The sequence below is a fragment of the Pristiophorus japonicus genome, chromosome 17 (genome assembly GCF_044704955.1).
Source record: "Pristiophorus japonicus isolate sPriJap1 chromosome 17, sPriJap1.hap1, whole genome shotgun sequence".
In the NCBI taxonomy this organism is placed as follows: domain Eukaryota; kingdom Metazoa; phylum Chordata; class Chondrichthyes; family Pristiophoridae; genus Pristiophorus; species Pristiophorus japonicus.
Genome location: NC_091993.1, coordinates 79,216,572 through 79,237,787, shown reverse-complemented (window position 1 = coordinate 79,237,787; position 21,216 = coordinate 79,216,572). Strand labels below are relative to the sequence as shown.

The window sequence follows — 21,216 nt, the reverse complement described above, 5'->3', positions numbered from 1 at the left end:
ATTGTTTATCTGATCTAAATTCTGTCATGTATGTAACCTCAATGTAACACCACTCACTGTATTACTGTAAACACTCAACCTAGATGCACACTTTGACCACAAGGGGTGAACTTGTGGGAGACACTCCTTACCTGATCACACAGGTATAAAAAGGGAGAAAATCATCCCAGTCTTCCCCAACATAGTACCGTTCCTCTGTGCTACCGGTGGCCATTCTCTTGGGTCGTGAATTCCCGTTCCCGTCTTTGGAGTCCTGTGAATAAAGAGTTAAGGTCACAAAGTGACCTTGTCCCCAGAATGTGTCTCGTGTGGTTTCATACTGTAGAGTAAGGACTTTACATTGGCGACAAGAAACGGGAATTCACGACCTACGAAAATGGCCACCGGTAGCACAGAGAAACGGTACTGTGTTGGGGAAGACTGGGACGATTTTGTCGAGAGGCTTCAGCAAAGCTTCGTTACGAAAGAATGGCTGGGGGATGCAGCGGCCGACAAGCGAAGGGCTCATCTTTTGACCAGCTGCGGACCAAAGACTTACGCGCTCATGAAGGACTTACTAGCACCCAAAAAGCCGGCGGACAAAACCTTTGAAGAACTTAGCAAATTGATCGGGGAGCATCTCAAACCGGCGAGTCGCATACATATGGCCTGACACAGATTCTACACCCACCGACGTCATGAAGGACAGAGCATACCGGACTTCGTAGCGGACCTCCGGCGTTTGGCCAGCCTTTGTAAGTTCAGACGCCTGCAGGGGGGAGATGCTAAGGGACTTCTTTATCGAGGGCATCGGTCATGCGGGAATTTTCCGCAAATTAATTGAGACCAAGGATTTGACCTTGGAAGCGGCAGCGTTGATGGCTCAAACTTTCATGGCGGGGGAGGAAGAGATGAAAATAATATACATGTGCAATTCTGCTTCTAACGCGGCGATGGATCAGGGAGTCAACATCATCAATGCGACTCAGAGCCCCGCAGGCAGGCAAGAGCAGTCCGACACTCCCCAGACAGCAATAGACCCCAGAGTAGGACTTCAACAGAGACAATGGCAGGCTGAACGGACATTCACGCCATGTGGACAATGCGGCCTGGGATAGGGCCACTGACATCCACCAATAGGATACTTAAGAGCAGTCAAAGGGTCAGTCAGCGCGGAATGCCTGGCCATAGTCCCTTTGTTCCCAACAATGGAAACTTTAACTCATGCTGGAGGGTGTGGGGGAAAACACTCAGTTAGATCTCGTAGATTTCAACAGTTTGTCTGTAGGAACTACAATCTCAGTGGCCACTTAGCTCGAATGTGCAGGAAGTCTGCAACCAGATTAATATATGAGGCGGATGGAACAGAAGAGGGTTCTTTGAGGCAGGGTGGCTTTTGGGGCAAATCGATGGACACTGAGGTTCAGCGGGTCCATGTGGCGAATACTCACAGTTCATACACCAAAACGCCACCAATGATGATGAGGGTTTTATTAAACGGTATCCCTGTACGCATGGAGCTGGATACTGGGGCCAGCCAGTCACTCATGGGCGTTCAGCAATTTGAGAAGCTATGGCCGCTTAAAGCCAGTAGACCCAAATTAGCACATATTGAAACACAATTACGGACTTACACTAAAGAAATCATTCCGGTGCTAGGCAATGCAATGTTGGCTGTCACACACAATGGGTTAGTGAATCGGCTGCCGCTCTGGATTGTCCTGGGCAATGGTCCCGCACTGTTGGGGAGGAGCTGGTTAGCCGAGATGAACTAGAAATAGGGGGATGTTCACGCAATGTCATCTGTGGAGCGAAATTCGTGCTCACAAGTTGTACAACAATTCGATTCACTATTCCAACCTGGCGTCGGGACTTTCAAAGGCACCAAAGTAGCTATACACATCACCCCGGATGCCAGGCCAGTGCACCACAAAGCCAGAGCGGTGCCGTATGTGATGTGGGAAAAGATCGAGAGTGAATTGGACCGGCTGTTGAGAGAGGGCATCATCTCGCCTGTTGAATTCAGCGACTGGGCGAGCCCCATCATTCCCGTCCTAAAAGCGGATAGCCCTGTCAGGATCTGTGGCGACTACAAGGCCACCATCAATCGGGTGTCCCTACAAGATCAATACCCGCTCCCGAGAGCAGAGGACCTCTTCGCCACGCTGGCAGGCGGCAAGCTGTTCACCAAGTTGGACTTCACTTCAGCCTGTATGACCCAAGAACTGGCCGATGAATCTAAACTACTGACCACCATCACCACGCACAAGGGACTGTTCGTTTATAACAGGTGCCCGTTTGGCATTCGAACAGCGGCCGCGATTTTTCAACGAAACATGGAAAGCCTGCTTAAATCCATTCCTGGAATGATTATATTCCAGGACGACATCCTCATCACGGGTCGAGACACCGAGGAATACCTCCACAACATGGAGGAGGTGCTATGCTGACTGGACCAGGTAGGCCTGTGATGTGTGTTCTTAGCTCCTGAGGTTGAGTTTCTGGGCAGGAGGGTTGCTGCAGATGGGATTCGGCCCACCGAATCCAAAACAGAGGCGATTCGACAAGCACCCAGGCCCTGCAACACATGGAGTTGCGTTCATTCCTGGGACTGTTGAACTATTTCGGGAACTTTCTGCCGAACTTGAGCACATTGTTGGAGCTGCGACACGTGCTCCTGTGTAAGGGTTGTGATTGATTTTGGGGGGATTGTCAGGAACAGGCTTTTGATCGGGCGCGAAACCTACTTTGTTCAAACAAGTTGTACGACCCTTGTAAAAAAAATTGGTTCTGACATGTGATGCATCGTCCTATGGGGTTGGGTGCGTGTTGCAGCAGGGCAATGCTGAGGGTCAACTACAACCTGTGGCTTATGCCTCCAGGTCGCTCTCTCAAGCAGAACGGGGATATGGGAAGGTCGAGAATGAAGCACTTGCATGTGTTTATGGTGCAAAAAAAATGCATCAGTACCTCTTTGGTAGGACGTTTGAATTAGAGACGGACCACAAGCCATTAACATCCCTGTTGTCAGACCATGTTGTCAATGCCAACGCATCAGCTCGCATACAGCGATGGGCTCTCACGCTGGCTGCTTATGACTACTGGCCCGGCACTGAAAATTGCGCTGACGCGCTCAGCAGGCTTCCACTGGCTAACACTGAGGGGGCAGCGGAGCAAAGTGCCGAGATGGTCATGGCTGTCGATGCCTTTGACAGCACAGGCTCCCCAATCACAGCCCGCCAGATCAAAATCTGGACAAACAGAGATCCCCTCCTATCCCTGATTAAGAAATGTGTCCTGATTGGGGATAGGGCACCCGCACACGGAGCATGCCCTGAGGAGGTCAGACCGTTCCACAGATGGATGGATGAACTCTCCATCCAAGCCGACTGCCAACTATGGGGCAGCCGGGTAGTTATGCCCCAGAAGGGCAGGGAGGCATTCATCAAGGAACTCCACATCGTTTGGTGGCCTGGAATTGATTCAGACCTGGAACACTGTGTTCGCAAGTGCACGACGTGTGCCCAGCTGGGTAATGCCCCCAGGGAGGCCCCGCTCAACCCGTGGCCCTGGCCCACCAGGCCATGGTTAGGCATTCATGTTGACTACGCGGGCCCGTTCATGGGTAAGATGTTCCTTATTGTGGTAGATGCGTACTCGAAATAGATAGAGTGCATCATTCTGAATTCATGCACGTCATCCACCACCGTGGAAAGCCTACATGCGATCTTTGCAACCTATGGCTTGCCGGACATCCTGGTTAGTGATAATGGCCCATGTTTCACACGCTACGGATTCCGAGAGTTTATGTCGGGCAATGGTATCAACCATGTCAGGACTGCGCCGTTCAAGCCGGCCTCCAATGGCCAGGAGGGACCATTAGGCAAGGTATGCTCAGGATTCAAGGACCCTCCCTACAATGCCGCCTATCGCATCACCTGCTGGCCTATAAATCCCGACCGCACTCGCTCACGGGGGTCCCGCCCGCAGAGCTACTAATGAAACGGACACTCAAAACTCGGTTGTCCCTCATTCACCCAGTCCTGACCGACATAGTTGAGGGCAAGCGCAAGTCACAAAACGAGTACCATGACCATAATTCGAGGGGGAGATGTATCGAAATAAATGATCCTGTATTCGTCCTCAATCACGCCATGGGGCCCAAATGGCTTGAGGGCACTGTAATTGACAAAGAGGCGAATAGGGTCATCGTGGTAAAACTCAACAATGGTCAGATATGCCTTAAGCATCTGGACCAAGTTAAAAAAAGGTTCAGCACCGACATGGAGGGACCTGAAGAAGACCATGAGATGGAGTTCATAACACCACCAGTGAACGAGCAACAAGAGCAATCAGAAGAATGCACAGTCTCTGCAGTTAGCCCGGACAGGCCAGAATCACCACAGGTGATAGACACTCACGTCAGTGTCCAACAACCAGAGCCCCAACTGCGGCGCTCCACGTAGACCACCTGAAAGACTAAACCTATGATCCCAATAAGACTTTGGGGGGGAGGTGATGTCATAGAAACATAGAAAATAGGTGGAGTAGGCCATTCGGCCCTTCTAGCCTGCACCGCCATTCAATGAGTTCATGGCTGAACATGCAACTTCAGTACCCCATTCCTGCTTTCTCACCATACCCCTTGACCCCCCTAGTATGTAACCACAATGTAACACCACTGTATTACTGTGTACACTCAACCTAGATGCACACTTTGACCACAAGGGGTGAACTTGTGGGAGACAATCCTTGCCTGATCACACAGGTATAAAAAGAGAGGTCCCACGCAGAGTCATCGTCTTTGGAGTCCTGTGAATAAAGAGTTAAGGTCTTAGAGTGACCTTGTCCCCAGAATGTGCCTCGTGTGGTTTCATATTGTGGAGTAAGAACTTTACAAATCCTACTGGAAAAATATAGTTAACCACCCCCTTTGTGATTGAAATCTTGTTTTAGAGCCTTTGGCACATTTAACAAGCTTAGAATTGGTTCCTAAATTCATTTATTTGGGGGAAAAAACTACCATGGCCTAAGTACTGACCTCTGAGGATCCAATTCAACAGTTTCTTTCATGACTCCTTGCCATTTCCTATTTATAAAAGGCACACCCACAAATTAAGTAAAAAAAAGTCTCAATACTAGATTCATACTGTAGTATAGAGATGCTCAAAGGCATCTTTTTTCTTTGCTAACCAGAATAAATGGAACTTAATTTTCTGACCAGTTCCAAAGAAGTCATCCGCAGGAGCGCCTCCAGACAGTGCAATTGCCACATTAAAGCTACTCATGCCACAGAAATACCCGATTTGTATCAATTGGTGAAGTTCGATCTGCTACATCCAGTAAAACTCAAATAGCAACTATTTTGTGTTTTAAATGCCAGTAGCTTAGAAATTTTGCATGGCACCTGTTCTGCCATTCTATTAGATCATGACTGACCTGTACATCAACTCCATTGACCTGCCTTGGATCCATATCCCTTGATACCCTTACCTAATCTGTCAATCTCGTTCTTGAAAATGTCAACTGACCCACAACCACAGCCTTTTGGGAGAAGATTTCCAGAATTCCACTACCTTTAGTGTGAACAAGTGCTTCCAGATTTCATTCCTAAATGTCCCAGCTCTAATTTTAAGATTATGCCTCCCTGTTCTGCATTCCCCAACTAGAGGAAATAGCTTCCCTGTATTTACTCTATCGAATCCTTCTATCATTTTAAAACACCTGTCAGATGACGCCTCAACCTTCTAAACAAGGGAATATAAGCCAAGTTTATATAATCTGTCCTCTCGTAGCACACAAATGATGATTACCATTCTCAAAAAATGTCTTACCTGAAGAAAATGTTTACCTAGAATGTCAACAGTTCATGCCGATGACATGTCAATGCACTGTTAATCGTGCACTAGGTTTGATGCTAAACCTAGAAACCTTGGGATTAAAATTTTATTTTTGCAACTTTCATTGATGTTAATATAAACATGGAAAGTATAAAAAATCATTATCAAGTGCAGACTGTACCACCACTTCACACTGAAAGATTTTTTTTTATCACTCGCTATCTCCCAAACCACTCTCAACTCTCACTCTCTACCTGCCCAAAACTACTCAAAACTGAGTATAAATATTATGCTTCTCTCTCTCAATCAGGACCCTTTGGAAGCTAACATTAATTCTCCATTTAATATAAATGACGAAACAGCAGCTTTTAATTAGGGAAGGTAAAACTATACACAATATTAGGTGTACAGCATGCTGGGAAAATAGAGCATCATAGTTTAAAGAGATGTGAACTTCTTAAATCCTTCCAAAAATAATAAAAGGAAAAAAGTTAAATGCAACTATTCTGCAAAAGATATACAGGGTATTAGAATCAGAAGGGCTGGCTTGTTTTTGAAAAATATGCATTTGGAATCTTGCATTTTAAATTGTTGTAATATTTTTCTATGGAGGTTTTCAGGTGACCCTTTTCTGTCTCAAATTGCAAACGTGACGTCAGTGAATCCTGCAACATGGAGGAACAATAAGAGTCCTTCACTCCAGTAGGATATTCTAAATATAGGCTGTTCTTTATCAAGTGCCACATCAGCTAATAATGCATTCTGCATTTAGAAACATAGAAAATAGGTGCAGGAGTAGGCCATGCGGCCCTTCGAGCCTGCACCACCATTCAAGAAGATTATGTCTGATCATTCACTTCAGTACTTCTTTCCTGCTTTCTCTCCATACCCTTGATCCCTTTAGCCATAAGGGCCATATCTAACTTCCTCTTGAATATATCTAACGAACTGGCAGCAACAACTCTCTGTGGCAGAGAATTCCATAGGTTAACAACTCTCTGACTGAAGAAGTTTCTCCTCATCTCATTCCTAAATGGCTTGCCCCTTATCTTTAGACTGTGTCCCCTGGTTCTGGACTTCCCCAACATCAGGAACATTCTTCCTGCATCTAACCTCTCCAGTCCCCTCAGTATTTTATATGTTTCTATGAGATCCCCTCTCATTCTTCTAAACTCCAGTGAATACAGGCCCAGTCGATCCAGTCTCTCCTCATATGTCAGTCCTGCCATCCCAGCAATCAGTCGGATGAACCTTTGCTGCACTCCCTCAATAGCAAGAACGTCCTTCCTCAGATTAGGAGACCAAAACTGAACACAATATCCCAGGTGAGGCCTCACCAAGGCTCCTATACTCAAATCCTCTCACTATGAAGGTCAACATGCCATTTGCCTTTTTCACCACCTGCTGTACCTGCATGCCAACTTTCAACGACTGATGTACCATGACACCCAGGTCTCGTTGCACCTCCCCTTTACCTAATCTGCTGCCATTCAGATAATATTCTGCCTTCGTGTTTTTGCCATCAAAGTGGATAACCTCACATTTAACTGCATCTGCCATGCATTTGCCCACTCACATAACCTGTCCAAGTCACCCTGCAGCCTCTTGGCATCCTCCTCGCAGCTCACATCGCCACCCAGTTTAGTGTCATCTGCAAACTTGGAGATATTACACTCAATTCCTTCATCTAAATCATTGATGTATATTGTAAATAACTGGGTTCCCAGCACTGAACCCTGTGGTACCCCACTAGTCACTGCCTGCCATTCTGAAAAAGACCCGTTTATCCCGACTCTCTGCTTCCTGTCTGCCAACCAGTTCTCTATCCACGTCAATCATTACCCCCAATACCATGTGCTTTAATTTTGCACACCAATCTCGTGTGGGACCTTGTCAAAAGCCTTTAGAAAGTCCAAATATACCACATCCACTGGTTCTCCCCTGTCCACTCTACTAGTTACATCCTCAAAAAATTTTGGAAGATTTGTCAAACGTGACTTCCCTTTCATAAATCCATGCTGACTTGGACTGATCCTGTCACTGCTTTCCAAATGCGCTGTTATTTCATCTTTAATAATTGATTCCAACATTTTCCCCATCACTGATGTCAGGCTAACAGGTCTATAATTCCCCGTTTTCTCTCTCCCTCCTTTCTTAAAAAGTGGTGTTACATTATCTACCCTCCAGTCCATAGGAACTGATCCAGAGTCAATAGACTGCTGGAAAATGATCACCAATGCATTCACTATTCCTTAAGTACTCTGGGATGCAGACGATCAGGCCCTGGGGATTTATGGGCCTTCAATTCCATCAATTTCCCTCACACAATTTCCTGACTAATAAGGGTTTCCTTCAGTTCCTCCTTCTCCCCAGATCCTCTGTCCCCTAGTATTTCCGGAAGGTTATTTATGTCTTCCTTCGTGAAGACAGAATCAAATTATTTGTTCAATTGGTCTGCCATTTCTTTGTTCCCCATTATAAATTCACCTGATTCTGACTGCAAGGGACCTACATTTGTCTTCACTAATCTCTTTCTCTTCACATATCTATAGAAGCTTTTGCAGTCAGTTTTTATGTTCCCAGCAAGCTTCCTCATACTCTATTTTCCCCCTCCTAATTAAACCCTTTGTCCTCCTCTGCTGAATTCTAAATTTCTCCCAGTCCTCAGGTTTACTGCTTTTTCTGGCCAATTTATATGCCTCTTCCTTGGATTTAACACTATCCTTAATTTCCCTTGTTAGCCACGGTTGAGCCACCTTCCCGGTTTTATTTTTACTCCAGACAGGGATGTACGATTGTTGAAGTTCATCCATGTGATCTTTAAATGTCTGCCATTGCCTATCCACCGTCAACCCTTTAAGTATCATTTGCCAGTCTATTCTAGCCAATTCACACCTCATACCATCGAAGTTACCTTTCCTTAAGTTCAGGACCCTAGTCTCTGAATTAACTGTGTCACTCTCTATCTTAATAGAAAATGCTACCATATTAGAGTCACTCTTCCCCAAGGGGCCTCACACAACCAGATTGCTAATTAGTCCTTTCTTATTACACATCACGCAGTCTAGGATGGCCAGCCATCTAGTTGGTTCCTCGACATATTGGTCTAGAAAACCATCCCTAATACACTCTAGGAAATCCTCCTCCACCGTATTGCTACCAGTTTGGTTAGCCCAATCTATATGTAAATTAAAGTCGCCCATGATAACTGCTGTACCCTTATTGCACCCTTCGATTGCATGCAATAAGGGTACAGCAGATTTAGAAAAACTTCTCTTATAATCGTAATTTCACAAATGGATACCTGTTACATAACATAGAAACATAGAAAATAGGTGCAGGAGTAGGCCATTCGGCCCTTCTAGCCTGCACCGCCATTCAATGAGTTCATGGCTGAACATGCAACTTCAGTACCCCATTCCTGCTTTCTCACCATACCCCTTGATTCCCCTAGTAGTAAGGACTTCATCTAACTCCTTTTTGAATATATTTAGTGAATTGGCCTCAACAACTTTCTGTGGTAGAGAATTCCACAGGTTCACCACTCTCTGGGTGAAGAAATTCCTCCTCATCTCGGTCCTAAATGGCTTCCCCCTTATCCTTAGACTGTGTCCCCTGGTTCTGGACTTCCCCAACATTGGGAACATTCTTCCTGCATCTAACCTGTCTACCCCCGTCAGAATTTTAAATGTTTCTATGAGGTCCCCTCTCATTCTTCTGAACTCCAGTGAATACAAGCCCAGTTGATCCAGTCTTTCTTGTTAGGTCAGTCCCGCCATCCCGGGAATCAGTCTGGTGAACCTTCGCTGCACTCCCTCAATAGCAAGAATGTCCTTCCTCAGGTTAGGAGACCAAAACTGTACACAATACTCCAGGTGTGGCCTCACCAAGGCCCTGTACAATTGTAGCAACACCTCCCTGCCCCTGTACTCAAATCCCCTTGCTATGAAGGCCAACATGCCATTTGCTTTCTTAACCGCCTGCTGCACCTGCATGCCAACCTTCAATGACTGATGTACCATGACACCCAGGTCTCTTTGCACCTCCCCTTTTCCTAATCTGTCACCATTCAGATAATAGTCTGTCTCTCTGTTTTTACCACCAAAGTGGATAACCTCACATTTATCCACATTATACTTGATCGGCCATGCATTTGCCCACTCACCTAACCTATCCAAGTCGCTCTGCAGCCTCATAGCATCCTCCTCGCAGCTCACACTGCCACCCAACTTAGTGTCATCTGCAAATTTGGAGATACTACATTTAATCCCCTCGTCTAAATCATTAATGTACAGTGTAAACAGCTGGGGCCCCAGCACAGAACCTTGCAGTACCCCACTAGTCACTGCCTGCCATTCTGAAAAGTCCCCATTTACTCCTACTCTTTGCTTCCTGTCTGACAACCAGTTCTCAATCCATGTCAGCACACTACCCCCAATCCCATGTGCTTTAACTTAGTTAAGGACCCTGGATTTTATAGAAAATGGAAAAAAGAAGGAATTGTCGCTTTGTCTGTTAGGATGTTACACTATTTGCTACAGAAGTCCAAGTAGTCATTTTAAGGTGGTCACTGGCAGAGGGCCGGGAGGAGGCAATGTGCCCCTCCTCCCAGCTGGGAGAATAAATGACAGAAACTTTTCATAAAAAAGAGAAACATTCAAACATAGAATCAAAAAAGCTACATAGCCATGTAACTTATGAAAGGCAAAATGTCTTTGGAATAAAATATCATTTGGATTTGCTATTTGTCCTTGATTGGGCAGTGAAGAATTACACATTTTATTTACTTTTCTAGCTCTACATAGGATTTAGACTTAACAATTAAATATCCAGTAGGTTTCACTCTTGGATAAAATGTATATTGTTGCAGAAGAAGTTGGATTGAAGCTGATAGTTAGCTCACCTAGTAGAACAGTACAATCCAAACAAGCACTTTTGTGAAAATACCACTTGCACAAGAATGATGCCACATCTAGGGTTTTTAAATAGACCTTTGCACAACCCCATTTAATATACTGGGCCCAAGTTTCCCCAGGAGTTGCTCCATTGTTTTTTGGAGCAACTAGATTTTTTTTGGAGTAACTTAAAAATCGCAATTCTCACCATTTAATTTGCTTCAGTGTAAATGAGTTAGTTTTTTTTTTAAAGTTTAGGTTTTTTTTCCTAAAAGAGGGCGTTACCAGCCACTTACGCCTGTTTTGGCCATTTAAGCAAGTTTAGCCAGCTAAAAGTTACTCCAAACTAACTTAGGCCAGCGTATGTGGCCACTTGTGTCTGCTCAGAAAAACCTTGCAGTGAGTTTAGAAATCAGCACAGGTAGCCAAAGATATGGGGGGGGGGGGGGGGGGGGAAGGGAAGTGAGAGGATTTTGCAAAGCACTAAACACCTTCACAACAACATTAAAGAAGCATAAAAACCATCAATAAGAAACAAAAAATAAATTACTAAAAAATAAAAAGTCCTCCGTCGGCCAGGGCTAGGGGTGGGAGGCTCGGCAGAAGAGCCCTCCAGGACATGTCAATGGAACTATTTGAAAGGTGCAAATATTGGACTCGAGCCACGCCTTCCCGGGCTTCTCCAGCTCCTGCTCCTGTTCCTCTGGGCTCCTCCAGCTCCTGCTCCCCCAGGCTCTTCCAGCTCCTGCTCCCCCGGGCGGCGAACATCAGGATGTGTTAGGAGGGCAAGGAGTTACTGCGCATGCGCGCAGACTCCACTGCGCAAACGCACTGCTGCCGGCACTGTTTTCGGCGCAGGGCTGTAGCTCCAACCCTCACTCAAACAGAAACATTGCGCCAGGAGCCGGGACACACAGAAAAGCTGCCAGAATACGCAGTCAGTTTTTTGCCGCTGTTTTGAGCGCACAAAGTCAGCGCATCTTGCGTTAGTGCTCCGGAAAAAGGATTTGGGGAAAATTGGGCCTATAGGATTCCTCAAGTGCCTCCACCTCACAGTCTTTGGCCAATACTCAGGGTTTAGCAGCTGGAATTCACAAACCGGTAAACAGAAACAAAAAAATAGGTTCTCACCATGGGGCAACTACTATTTGCAGTACATAGTATACAATGAAGTTCACATTTGAATTACATCACACTGCTAACTTAGACAGTTTCTTTGGTGGTATTTTCTTTTTCTCTTCCTTGCACCACCCTGCCCAACACCATGGGGTCCTCTGACTCCCAGTCATACTCTGTACATTAACAATTCTCACTGTATTTTAACAGTTTGGTACTGAAGGATCATTTATTGAAATTGTATTAAGATTAAATCTTTTGATATCACCGCAGCATTTCATTTTGTAACATTGTCCAAATCATCTATAGTTGTATTGATCTATTTAGAGAGGGCTAGAGACCAAAATATCTCCCATTTATATTGATAATCCACTTTAACTCCACAATATTAAACATGAGAATCCTCGGTACTTCTAATACTGGTCGGTGATGGGAATGGTTTATTAATTTGTTTTTAAGTTGACTCCTGATTACTTCAATTACAGGTACAGAGATGACAAAATGACAAATCATTTATTTTATGACTTACAAAATTGCTTTCAATTTTCCTCATCATAATAACTAATATTAGAGGCCAGATTGATTGTATTACTCCTTATAAAGGTTTGGTCCGTTTCAATGTGACTGAAACCAGTCTTGGCTCCCAAGTCCGTAATGCTTCTATCCTCCTGTATTTTTGACCAAAATCTGTTGCTCCACCCAGTCCCTCCTACAGTTATGTTTATTTGAACAAGTTAAAACATCTGGAGAGAGGTATAGGAAGGCTGAAAGCCTGTAGCTAAGCTGAGTGAAAAAGAAAGACACATTCTTGTGAGGAATACAACCCCTTCCTCTCAAACAATTCGAGTAGTAGCACACAAAGCACAGACTGTGATTTCTCACTGGGAGGAAAGGAAGATCTAACTACATGTGTGAAGGGGAGGGGAGAGTGGGGTCACTCCAAGCCAACCCTTTAGAAAGTTTGAGAACAGCACTGGTGGAGAGCTGCAAACAGAGACAGGCTGTCTTGGAATCGTCTATGGCATCTGGAGATCTGGGAAATGTGAAGGAATAGAAAGCACCATTGGCTAATAATCATGCACACCAACCACAAGCAAGCAGCTACCTCTTCTGTTGGTCCAGTATGGTACTTCTTGATGCAGACCAAGAAGGGCTTTGGTTTAATGCCTAATCTACACTCAGCAAGCATGTCATTAGGGGTGTTAAAATAGGCCTCGGCTTGACCAGAAGAGGAGAGGGGATCAAAAACATACACAAGCAGGGTTCTCCCTTCCCTCTGATGGTTATCCAGTGACGCTCACTTGGTAAATAGAGCAAGGACAGAGAGGATCTGGCTCAGCTGAGATTGTCTCAATCCAGGTTAAATAGCTTGCTGACACTCAGTCTCCAAGTTCACATAAAGAATAGCCTCTTGGGTGAGTCTCTGGAGTGCTGCAAACCGTGGAGTAACACCTCAGCAAAGGTCAGCACCTTGGAGGCATCACATTCCAAATAGTTTACTCATCCTTCTAAAGGATTTATGTTTAAAAAAGAAAGTTCTGCTGAATTCTACTGCACTCAAGTATTTAGCAAAGTAATTCTTTTCAATCATTTTTTTTTTTAAGGAGATTCATTTAATATACAATCTTAGCCACCAGAAACGTACTTTCAGTTTGAAGTGCCTTTAAGTGAATACATATTATGCTCAGGCATACACATACAGCTAAATACAATGTCAAAAATAGCTACAGTGGCTAGTGGTTTCTGACTTGCTATTGAACAGAGTTAATACTGAAATAACAGTGCAACATCATATGTGGTTTCATGAATTATTTCAGTAAAGCTGCAGCAAATTTTCTACAGTGCAAACATACAGCTCTAACACACCACAATTCTGATGAATGATACTACCCTTAGCAGCACTCGACCGTCTGTATTAAAGCATCAAAACCTATTAACCCTTTATCAAACTTTGTTGCAAGGAAACTACTGCAAAATTTACTTTAAAAAAATCAGATATAGCTTAAATAATTATCCTGCGATATGCTCATATTCCAAAGTATAGCAAGAAAGTTTCAGTACCTCCCAGAAACTGTCAGTCGTTTCCTCTAATCCACTGGATTCGTCGTACGAGCCTGACATCTTCTACACAACAGCAAGACCTTGAATTATCTGCACCGTTACTGAGCTTCAAATCTTCATGCACTGCAGAGAGAAGAAAATGGCCCAAGCATTACAGAAAGCTTCATGCATTCAACTAAAAGGTCACTGCGAACCTTCACAGCTCAATACCCTCAACTCTTGCAGCCACTATACATACTCAAGAACACTGCATCAACAGAAGTGGACCGGAATAGAAAATAAATGCCAAACTGAAAAATGTTTTTTTTTAAAACAAACAAACCTCATTTCACAGAAATACCCTCGACAGTTTTGTTAATGGCTGAACCATAATTCCCACTTGGCCTATCCCGATGAATTTGTGCGATAGAGGCAGTGAATTAGTGCCGAGGATTAATCTCTGCCTGGGCATTAGTTGAGCTACATCCCTCAGAGGACATGTGACAGTCTGCACACAGTTTGCAATTCAGTAGCACAAGAATTTTAACTATACAGGTTCAGGGCAGCAGCAATCGGGGCAGTTTAGTGTAAATAATGTAGCCGCAGGGATTCCAGTGACATAACTGCTACATAAACAGCTGAAGGGATTTATTTTTTCTTCAAATCATAGTATGGCAGAGCCAGCTTGTGAGCCTCAAGACTGGTAAAATGTGCAATGTTTTGTATTGCTACATGGTTTCTACTGCATTAGATCTCGACACAATCTAGATTTCTAATTAAAAATTCAACATTTTTAAAAGATGATAATACAATGCCAATTTTATACAACTGGATACAATTTGTATAAATTAATTAAAACAAAGACAGCAGTCCAAGGCTAAAATGAGCACCAAATTCCCAACAGGTTATGTCAACCAAACATAATGCTTATTATAGAACTGGATAGTGACCTATAGGTTTGTCCAGATTTCTAAATCCTCAAATTTCACAGTAGAAGTCTCAAAGAACATACTGGAAATTGTGGGTAATCAAGGGTCCAATGAGAGTGAGGAACTTAAAGTAATTATTAGTAAAGAAGAAGTACTGGAGAAATTAATGAGACTAAAAGCTGACAAATCATAGTCCCCAGACCTGACGGCCTACACCCTAGCGTTTAACAAGAGGTGACTGCAGAGATAGTGAATGCATTGATTGTAATCTTCCAGAATTCCCTAGATTCTAGAATGGTCCCTGTGGATTAGAAGGTAAAAAATGAAATCCCACTGTTCAAGAAAGGAGGGAGAGAGAAAACAGGGAACTGTTAGCCTGACATCAGTAGTAGGGAAAATGCTAGAATCTATTAAGGTCATGGTAACATTGGAAAATCACAATTTGATTTGGCAGAGTCAACATGGTTTTATGAAAGGGAAAGAGTGTTTGACAAATCTATTAGAGTTTTTTGAGGGTGTAACTAGAAGGGTAGATAAGGGGGAACCAGTGGATGTGGTACATTTGGATTTTCAGAAGGCATTCAATAAGGTGTCACACAAGTTTGTACACAAGATTAGGACTCATGGGAATGGGTGTAATATATTAGCATGGATTAAGGATTGGTTAATTTACAGAAAATTCCAAAAGAATAGGAATAAACCGGTCATTTTAAGGATAGCAAGGTGTAACAAGAGGAGTGCTGCAAAGATCAGTGCTTGGGCCTCAGCTATTTATAATCTATATCAATGTATCCAAGTTTGCTGATGATACAAAGCTAGGTGGGAAAGTAAGCTGTGGGGAGGACTCAGTGAGGATATAGACCAATTAAAGAAGGTGGCAGATGGAGTATAAAGTGGGGAAATGTGAAATTATCCATTTTGGTAGGAAGAATGGAAAAGCAGAATTTTTTTTTTAAAAAAGGTGAGAAACGAGTAAATGTTGGTATGCAGAGGGATTTGGGGGTCCTTGTGCATGAATCACAGAATGTTAACATGCAGGTACAGCAAGCAATTAGGAGGGCAAATAGTATGTTAGCCTTTATTGCAAGGGGACTGGAGTACAAGAGAAAGGACAGCTTGCTACAATTATATAGGTCTTTGGTGAGACCACACCTGGAGTATGGTGCACAGTTTTGGTCTGCTTACCTAAGGAAGGATATACTTGCCTTAGGAGGGGGTGCAATGAAGGTTCACTGCATTGATTCCTGGGATGAGAAGTCCTATCAGGAGAGATTGAATAGAATGGGCCTATATTCACTGGAGTTTAGAAGAATGAGATGCAATCTCATTGAATTGTATAACATTCTTAGAGGGCTTGACAGGGTAGATGCTGAGAGGTTGTTTCTCTTGGCTGGAGAGTCCAGAACTTGGGGTCATTTTCTCAGGATAAGAGGTCGACTATTTAGGACTGAGGTGAGGAGAAATTTCTTCATCCAAAGGGTTGTAGGTCTTTGGAATTCTCTACCTCAGAGGGCTGTGGATGTTCAGTTGCCGAGTGTAGTCAATACTGACATTGACAGATTTTTGTGCACTAAGGGAATCAAGGGATATGGAGATACGGTGGGAAAGTGGAGTTGATATAGAAGTTCAGTCATGATCTTCTTGAATGGCGGAGCAAGCTCGAGGGGCTGTAGGGCCTTCTCATGCTCCTATTTCTTATGTTGTTATGTTTCCAAATTCACTATGCTCGATGAAGGACAGATATTTAAGGATTTTGTATATAGCCTTTTTACAATTCGCAAACATCTTCATATTCAGTAAATTGTTTTGAAGTGTAGTGATTATTCTGTTGGCAATCACAACGACATTATTGTGCAGGACAAGATCCCTCAAATAGCTGAAAGACCAGTACATGTATCTCAGTTGGTGCAGATATCAGAACTCCCTGTCTTTTAATTGATGGGATACATATTGAAAGTTAGCAGAGCATTTTATTTTAAAGTTACACAAATATTCTCACCTTTGTTTCTCTCTTTCTTCATCTTGCTCTCTTCCCTGCACTCCTCCCCCCAACCCAACAAACATTTAGACCTCAACAGCCCTTTCCTGTCACCAGGCTTTTTTTTTTGTAAGACATTGGTGTGGACATATCCACAACCATCTTCATTCCACTCCATAATCTCCCAACTGGAAGTTCATTTCTGAAGGAGGCACTAGACCTGCCAGCTCCTGCCCCACTCACATATATGAGATACAGAGGCTGCGGTTTTGCCTACCACAGGGTGGTAGATGGTGGGTCCCGACCTCACTGCTGGCTCCAGCCCACTCTGTAGAAATGATTTTCTATTGATTGGACTTTTCTCCCAGGCGAATTGAAGGAAGCGGGTCTGATGACATCATTTGATGATGCTTCATCAGCTGGTTTCCTTAAAGGGACCATGTGCAAATTAATTTGACAGTTGTGTTGTCAGTGTGCTGCAGCATTGAGGTGCTGCAAACACAGACAATCATTGCACAGAGGTGCAGGGCTGCACCCAGGCTCTCTCATGGCTCCCTCCATATGCTTATGGAGGGAGTCACAACATGCAGGGAGATCCTCGTCCCTTCCAATGGGCAGAAGAGACCGCCCCAGGAGATTAACTCAACCGGTTTGCACATTGCACAGGAGGGCACAAGCAGGGATGTAGTCAGGAGGACCTGGCTGCAGTGGCGCAAACCTTTCAATCATCTCAGATGATCACGAAACGTTACTGCAAAGCCACGCTCAACCTCATCCTGCTGTGCCACTCATCACATCCTCATCACTCTGCCTTCCCTACCCTACTCCTACACATCCTTACTCACACCAACTTACCTTGCACCTCTATCCCTCCATCTTTATCTATATCATCACTTCCACATTTCACTAGCCACCCCTCACACTTACCCTAGTCCAATCATACCAACTAACCACACAAGGGTAGGCACTTGGATGTTTTAGCCAATGTACATGTAAAGTTTCTGTTAATGTGCTGTCAAACACTGAAACCTTCATTTTCAACACTTTGCATTCTTGGACAGATTAGAAGTAGCTTAGTGAGTCGCAGTGAATGGTGAGACATAACGGTTCCCCCCCCCCCCCACTCCCCCCACCACAATGGCGATGAGTGTGAAAAGAATGGCTTGGGCACTGTAGGGATACTTTATGGTGTTGGTGTGGAGTGGTGCCAACCAGGTGCATCATGTGGCAGCCAGGGTGTACAGCATCAAGTGAGGTAACTCTGGCCATGGTGGGGCCATCCTGGCATCTTGGGCAGCAATGTGGCCGGGTGCTGATGCCCTGTGCAACATCAATTGATTGTAGAGAAGTGTCATAACCTGCATGGCTACGGACTAAGAGTTGGAAGATGGGATTAGATTGGATAGCCCTTTTTCAGCCTGCACTGACCTGATGGACCAAATGGCCTCCTTCTTTGCTATAAATTTATTTGATTCTATGATTGATTTTTAAATCTTTCAATGCAGCAGTTGTGCCTCCCTTTCCACAAGTCCACCCCACCCATGTAGCTATTCACACACTCTGGCCGGAATTTTGTCAGCGCACTGAGGACAGGATCGCTGGCGGGTCAGCTGTTAAATTTGAAATGATTGACAGCGGGGCAGGACCTGTAATGTGGTGACCAGAACTTTACGCAGTACTCTAGCTGTGGCCTAACTCGTGTTTTAAAAAGTTCTAGCATAACCTCCCTGCTCTTGTATTCTACAAATGCATTACCTCACACTTGTCTGGATTGAATTCCATTTGCCACTTTTCTGCCCACCTGACCAGTTCATTGATATCTTCCTCACGATTAAGCACACGGCCAATTTTTGTACCATCTGCAAACTTCTTAATCATGCCCCCTACATTGAAGTCTAAATCACTGATTGTATACCACAAAAAGCAAGTGACCTCGTACTGAGCCCTGCGGAACCCCACTGGAAACAGTCTTCCAGTCACAAAAACATGCGTTGACCATTACCCTTTACAAAGCTTAAAGAAGCAACAGAGAGAACAGACAATGGTAACACAGTCGAAGAAATTTATCTAGATTTTCAAAAGGCCTTCGATAAGGTACCCCATAATATCCTGATGAATAAGGTCAGAGAATGAGCATCAGGGGACAAGTAGCAGAATGGATAGCTAGCTTCAAAACAGAAAGCAGAGAGTATGGGTAAAAGGTAGCTATACACAATGGGAGAAGGTGGGGTAGTGGTGTTCCACAAGGATCAGTGATGAGACCACTGTTGTTCACAATTTATATTAACGATTTAGACTTTGGAATCAAAAACATAATTTCTAAATTTCCGGTTGACATCAAATTGGGGGCAATAGTCAATACTGAGGAGGGCTGCAACATGCTGGAGAGCGACGGTTGTGAAGAGGGCGACTGGATTGGACGTCATCAAGGTCCAGGTCGCTGATTGGAGCATGGGCAGATCCAGCAGGAGTGGCGAGGTTGGGGCACAGAAGCGGCGAGTGTTTGTGGAGCGATGTGATCGGGGTCCAGGAGAGGCATGAGTTCGGGGCCCAGAAGAGAGGGCCCAGGGACAGCACGGGCCAGCCCCACTGCAATGTGTGTGCATACCAGGTCCATGCAACAGAGCTGGTCTCCAGTCGTCTTGGTTAATCCTTGCCACTGGACCAAGACCTAGCTGTCAAGCCAGTGTGGTGGTTGATGTGCAACGGCCATCACGTGTTAAAAAAAATCCACGCACAGGCATCTTCTACCCTTCAACATGTAGTTCGGGACCTGGAATATTAGGTCCTTTATTGAAACATCTGTGAACTCATCCCTTTTTGGCATGGAAGCAAGTCATCCTCGCTTCGAGGGACTGCCTGTGATGATGATGATGGACTGCAACAAATTACAGGAGGACAATAATAAACTTGCAGAATGGGCATATAATTGGCAAATGAAGTTCAACACATATAAATGTGAGGTATTACATTTTGATAGGAAGAATAGGGAGGTTATTTGTTACTTGGAAGGTGCGAGTCTAGGTGGGGTAGAGGAACAAAGGGATATCGGAGTACAAATACACAAATCATTAAAAGTTGCAACACAGGTTAACAAGGCCATAAAAAAAAGCAAACAAAGCACTAGGGTTTATATCTAGAGGTATAGAATTGAAAAGTAGGAAAGTTATGCTAAGCCTGTATTGAACCTTGGTTAGACCACACAGAGTACTGCGTACAGTTCTGGTCGCCATATTATAAAAAGGATATAATGGCACTGGAGGGGGCGCAAAGAAGATTTACAAGGATGATACCAGAAATGCGAGGGTATAAACATCAGGAAAGGATGATCAGGCTGGGTCTCTTTTCTCTTGAAAAAAGGCTGAAGGGTGACCTTATAGAGGTCTTTAAAATTATGAAAGGTTTTGATAGAGTGGATACAGAAAGAATGTTTCCACTTTTGGGAAAGAGCATAACTAGAGGCCATCATGGCCACCAAGAAATCCAATATGGAATTCAGAAGAAAATTCTTTATCCAAAGAGTGGTGAGAATGTGGAACACGTTACCACAGGGAGTGGTTGAAGCAAATACCATAGATGCATTTAAGGGGGAGGCTAGACAAGCATATGAGGGAGAAGGGAATAGAGCGATATGCAGATAGATTTAGATGAGCAAAGACGGGAGGAGGCTCGAGTGGAGCATAAATGCCGGCATGGACTGGTTGGGCCGAATGGCTTCTTGCTGTGCCGTATATCCTATGTAATCCTATACAGTACCAGGTCTCTAGAATTATTAGGGAAAAGGTATCAAAACAACTCAAACTGAGAAAAGGGCAGCCATGGAAACTAACAGGAGCCAGTGTTGAGATTTTGTGGTAATTGCAATTCCCTCCTTGGAAAAATATTCAGGTCCTGCAATATTTGAATTACTTAAATAAATACTGTACTGTACACAATGAAGGAAGAGGAAAATTACAGACTTCGGATGCAGGGTACTTTTGCATGACCAAAGAGTGGCTTTTAGCTCGTGACTTCGCAAATATTAAATGGACATCATATTTGGAAATAAACTAAACCTTTATTGAGAATATTATAATCCACAGCTATGATAAAATAGGGATTTCTTTACTTCCAAATAAGCAAAAGTAAGATTTTAATTTGAATACTGTAATTCAATGAATTCTTAAGTAAATTTCAATATATTATTTGCATAAATTGTTTGATATGAAATTTTGCCTTGAAGCAAATGTCTGCCCATTTCTATCAAAGTGCTTTTCTTGCAATTAGATTTTTACTTTTGCTTTTTTCAACAAAAAAAAGGGACTTTTCACTGCAGCATACCCTACATTAAACCAACTTGAGCTCTCCCTGCAAGTCCTAATTCTGCGTAAACAAGGCCACTCATTCATTATGCAGTTTCTTTTAACAATGCAATTATCATTGGCCTCATTAAGAACTAT

The 21,216-nt window shown here is 43.9% G+C and overlaps 1 protein-coding gene across 7 annotated transcripts in view; it reads right to left on the bottom strand.

The window, feature by feature from the left end:
* pacsin1b (protein kinase C and casein kinase substrate in neurons 1b) overlaps positions 1-21,216 on the bottom strand; it is a 406,522-nt gene that overhangs the window by 120,108 nt on the left and 265,198 nt on the right. For all 7 annotated transcript variants that reach the window (XM_070858872.1, XM_070858877.1, XM_070858874.1 and 4 more), the window contains one exon: positions 13,892-14,014. In XM_070858872.1, the coding sequence (XP_070714973.1) occupies positions 13,892-13,951 (60 nt within the window). In that variant the 5' untranslated portion in view covers positions 13,952-14,014. The remainder of the gene's footprint in view (positions 1-13,891; positions 14,015-21,216) is intronic.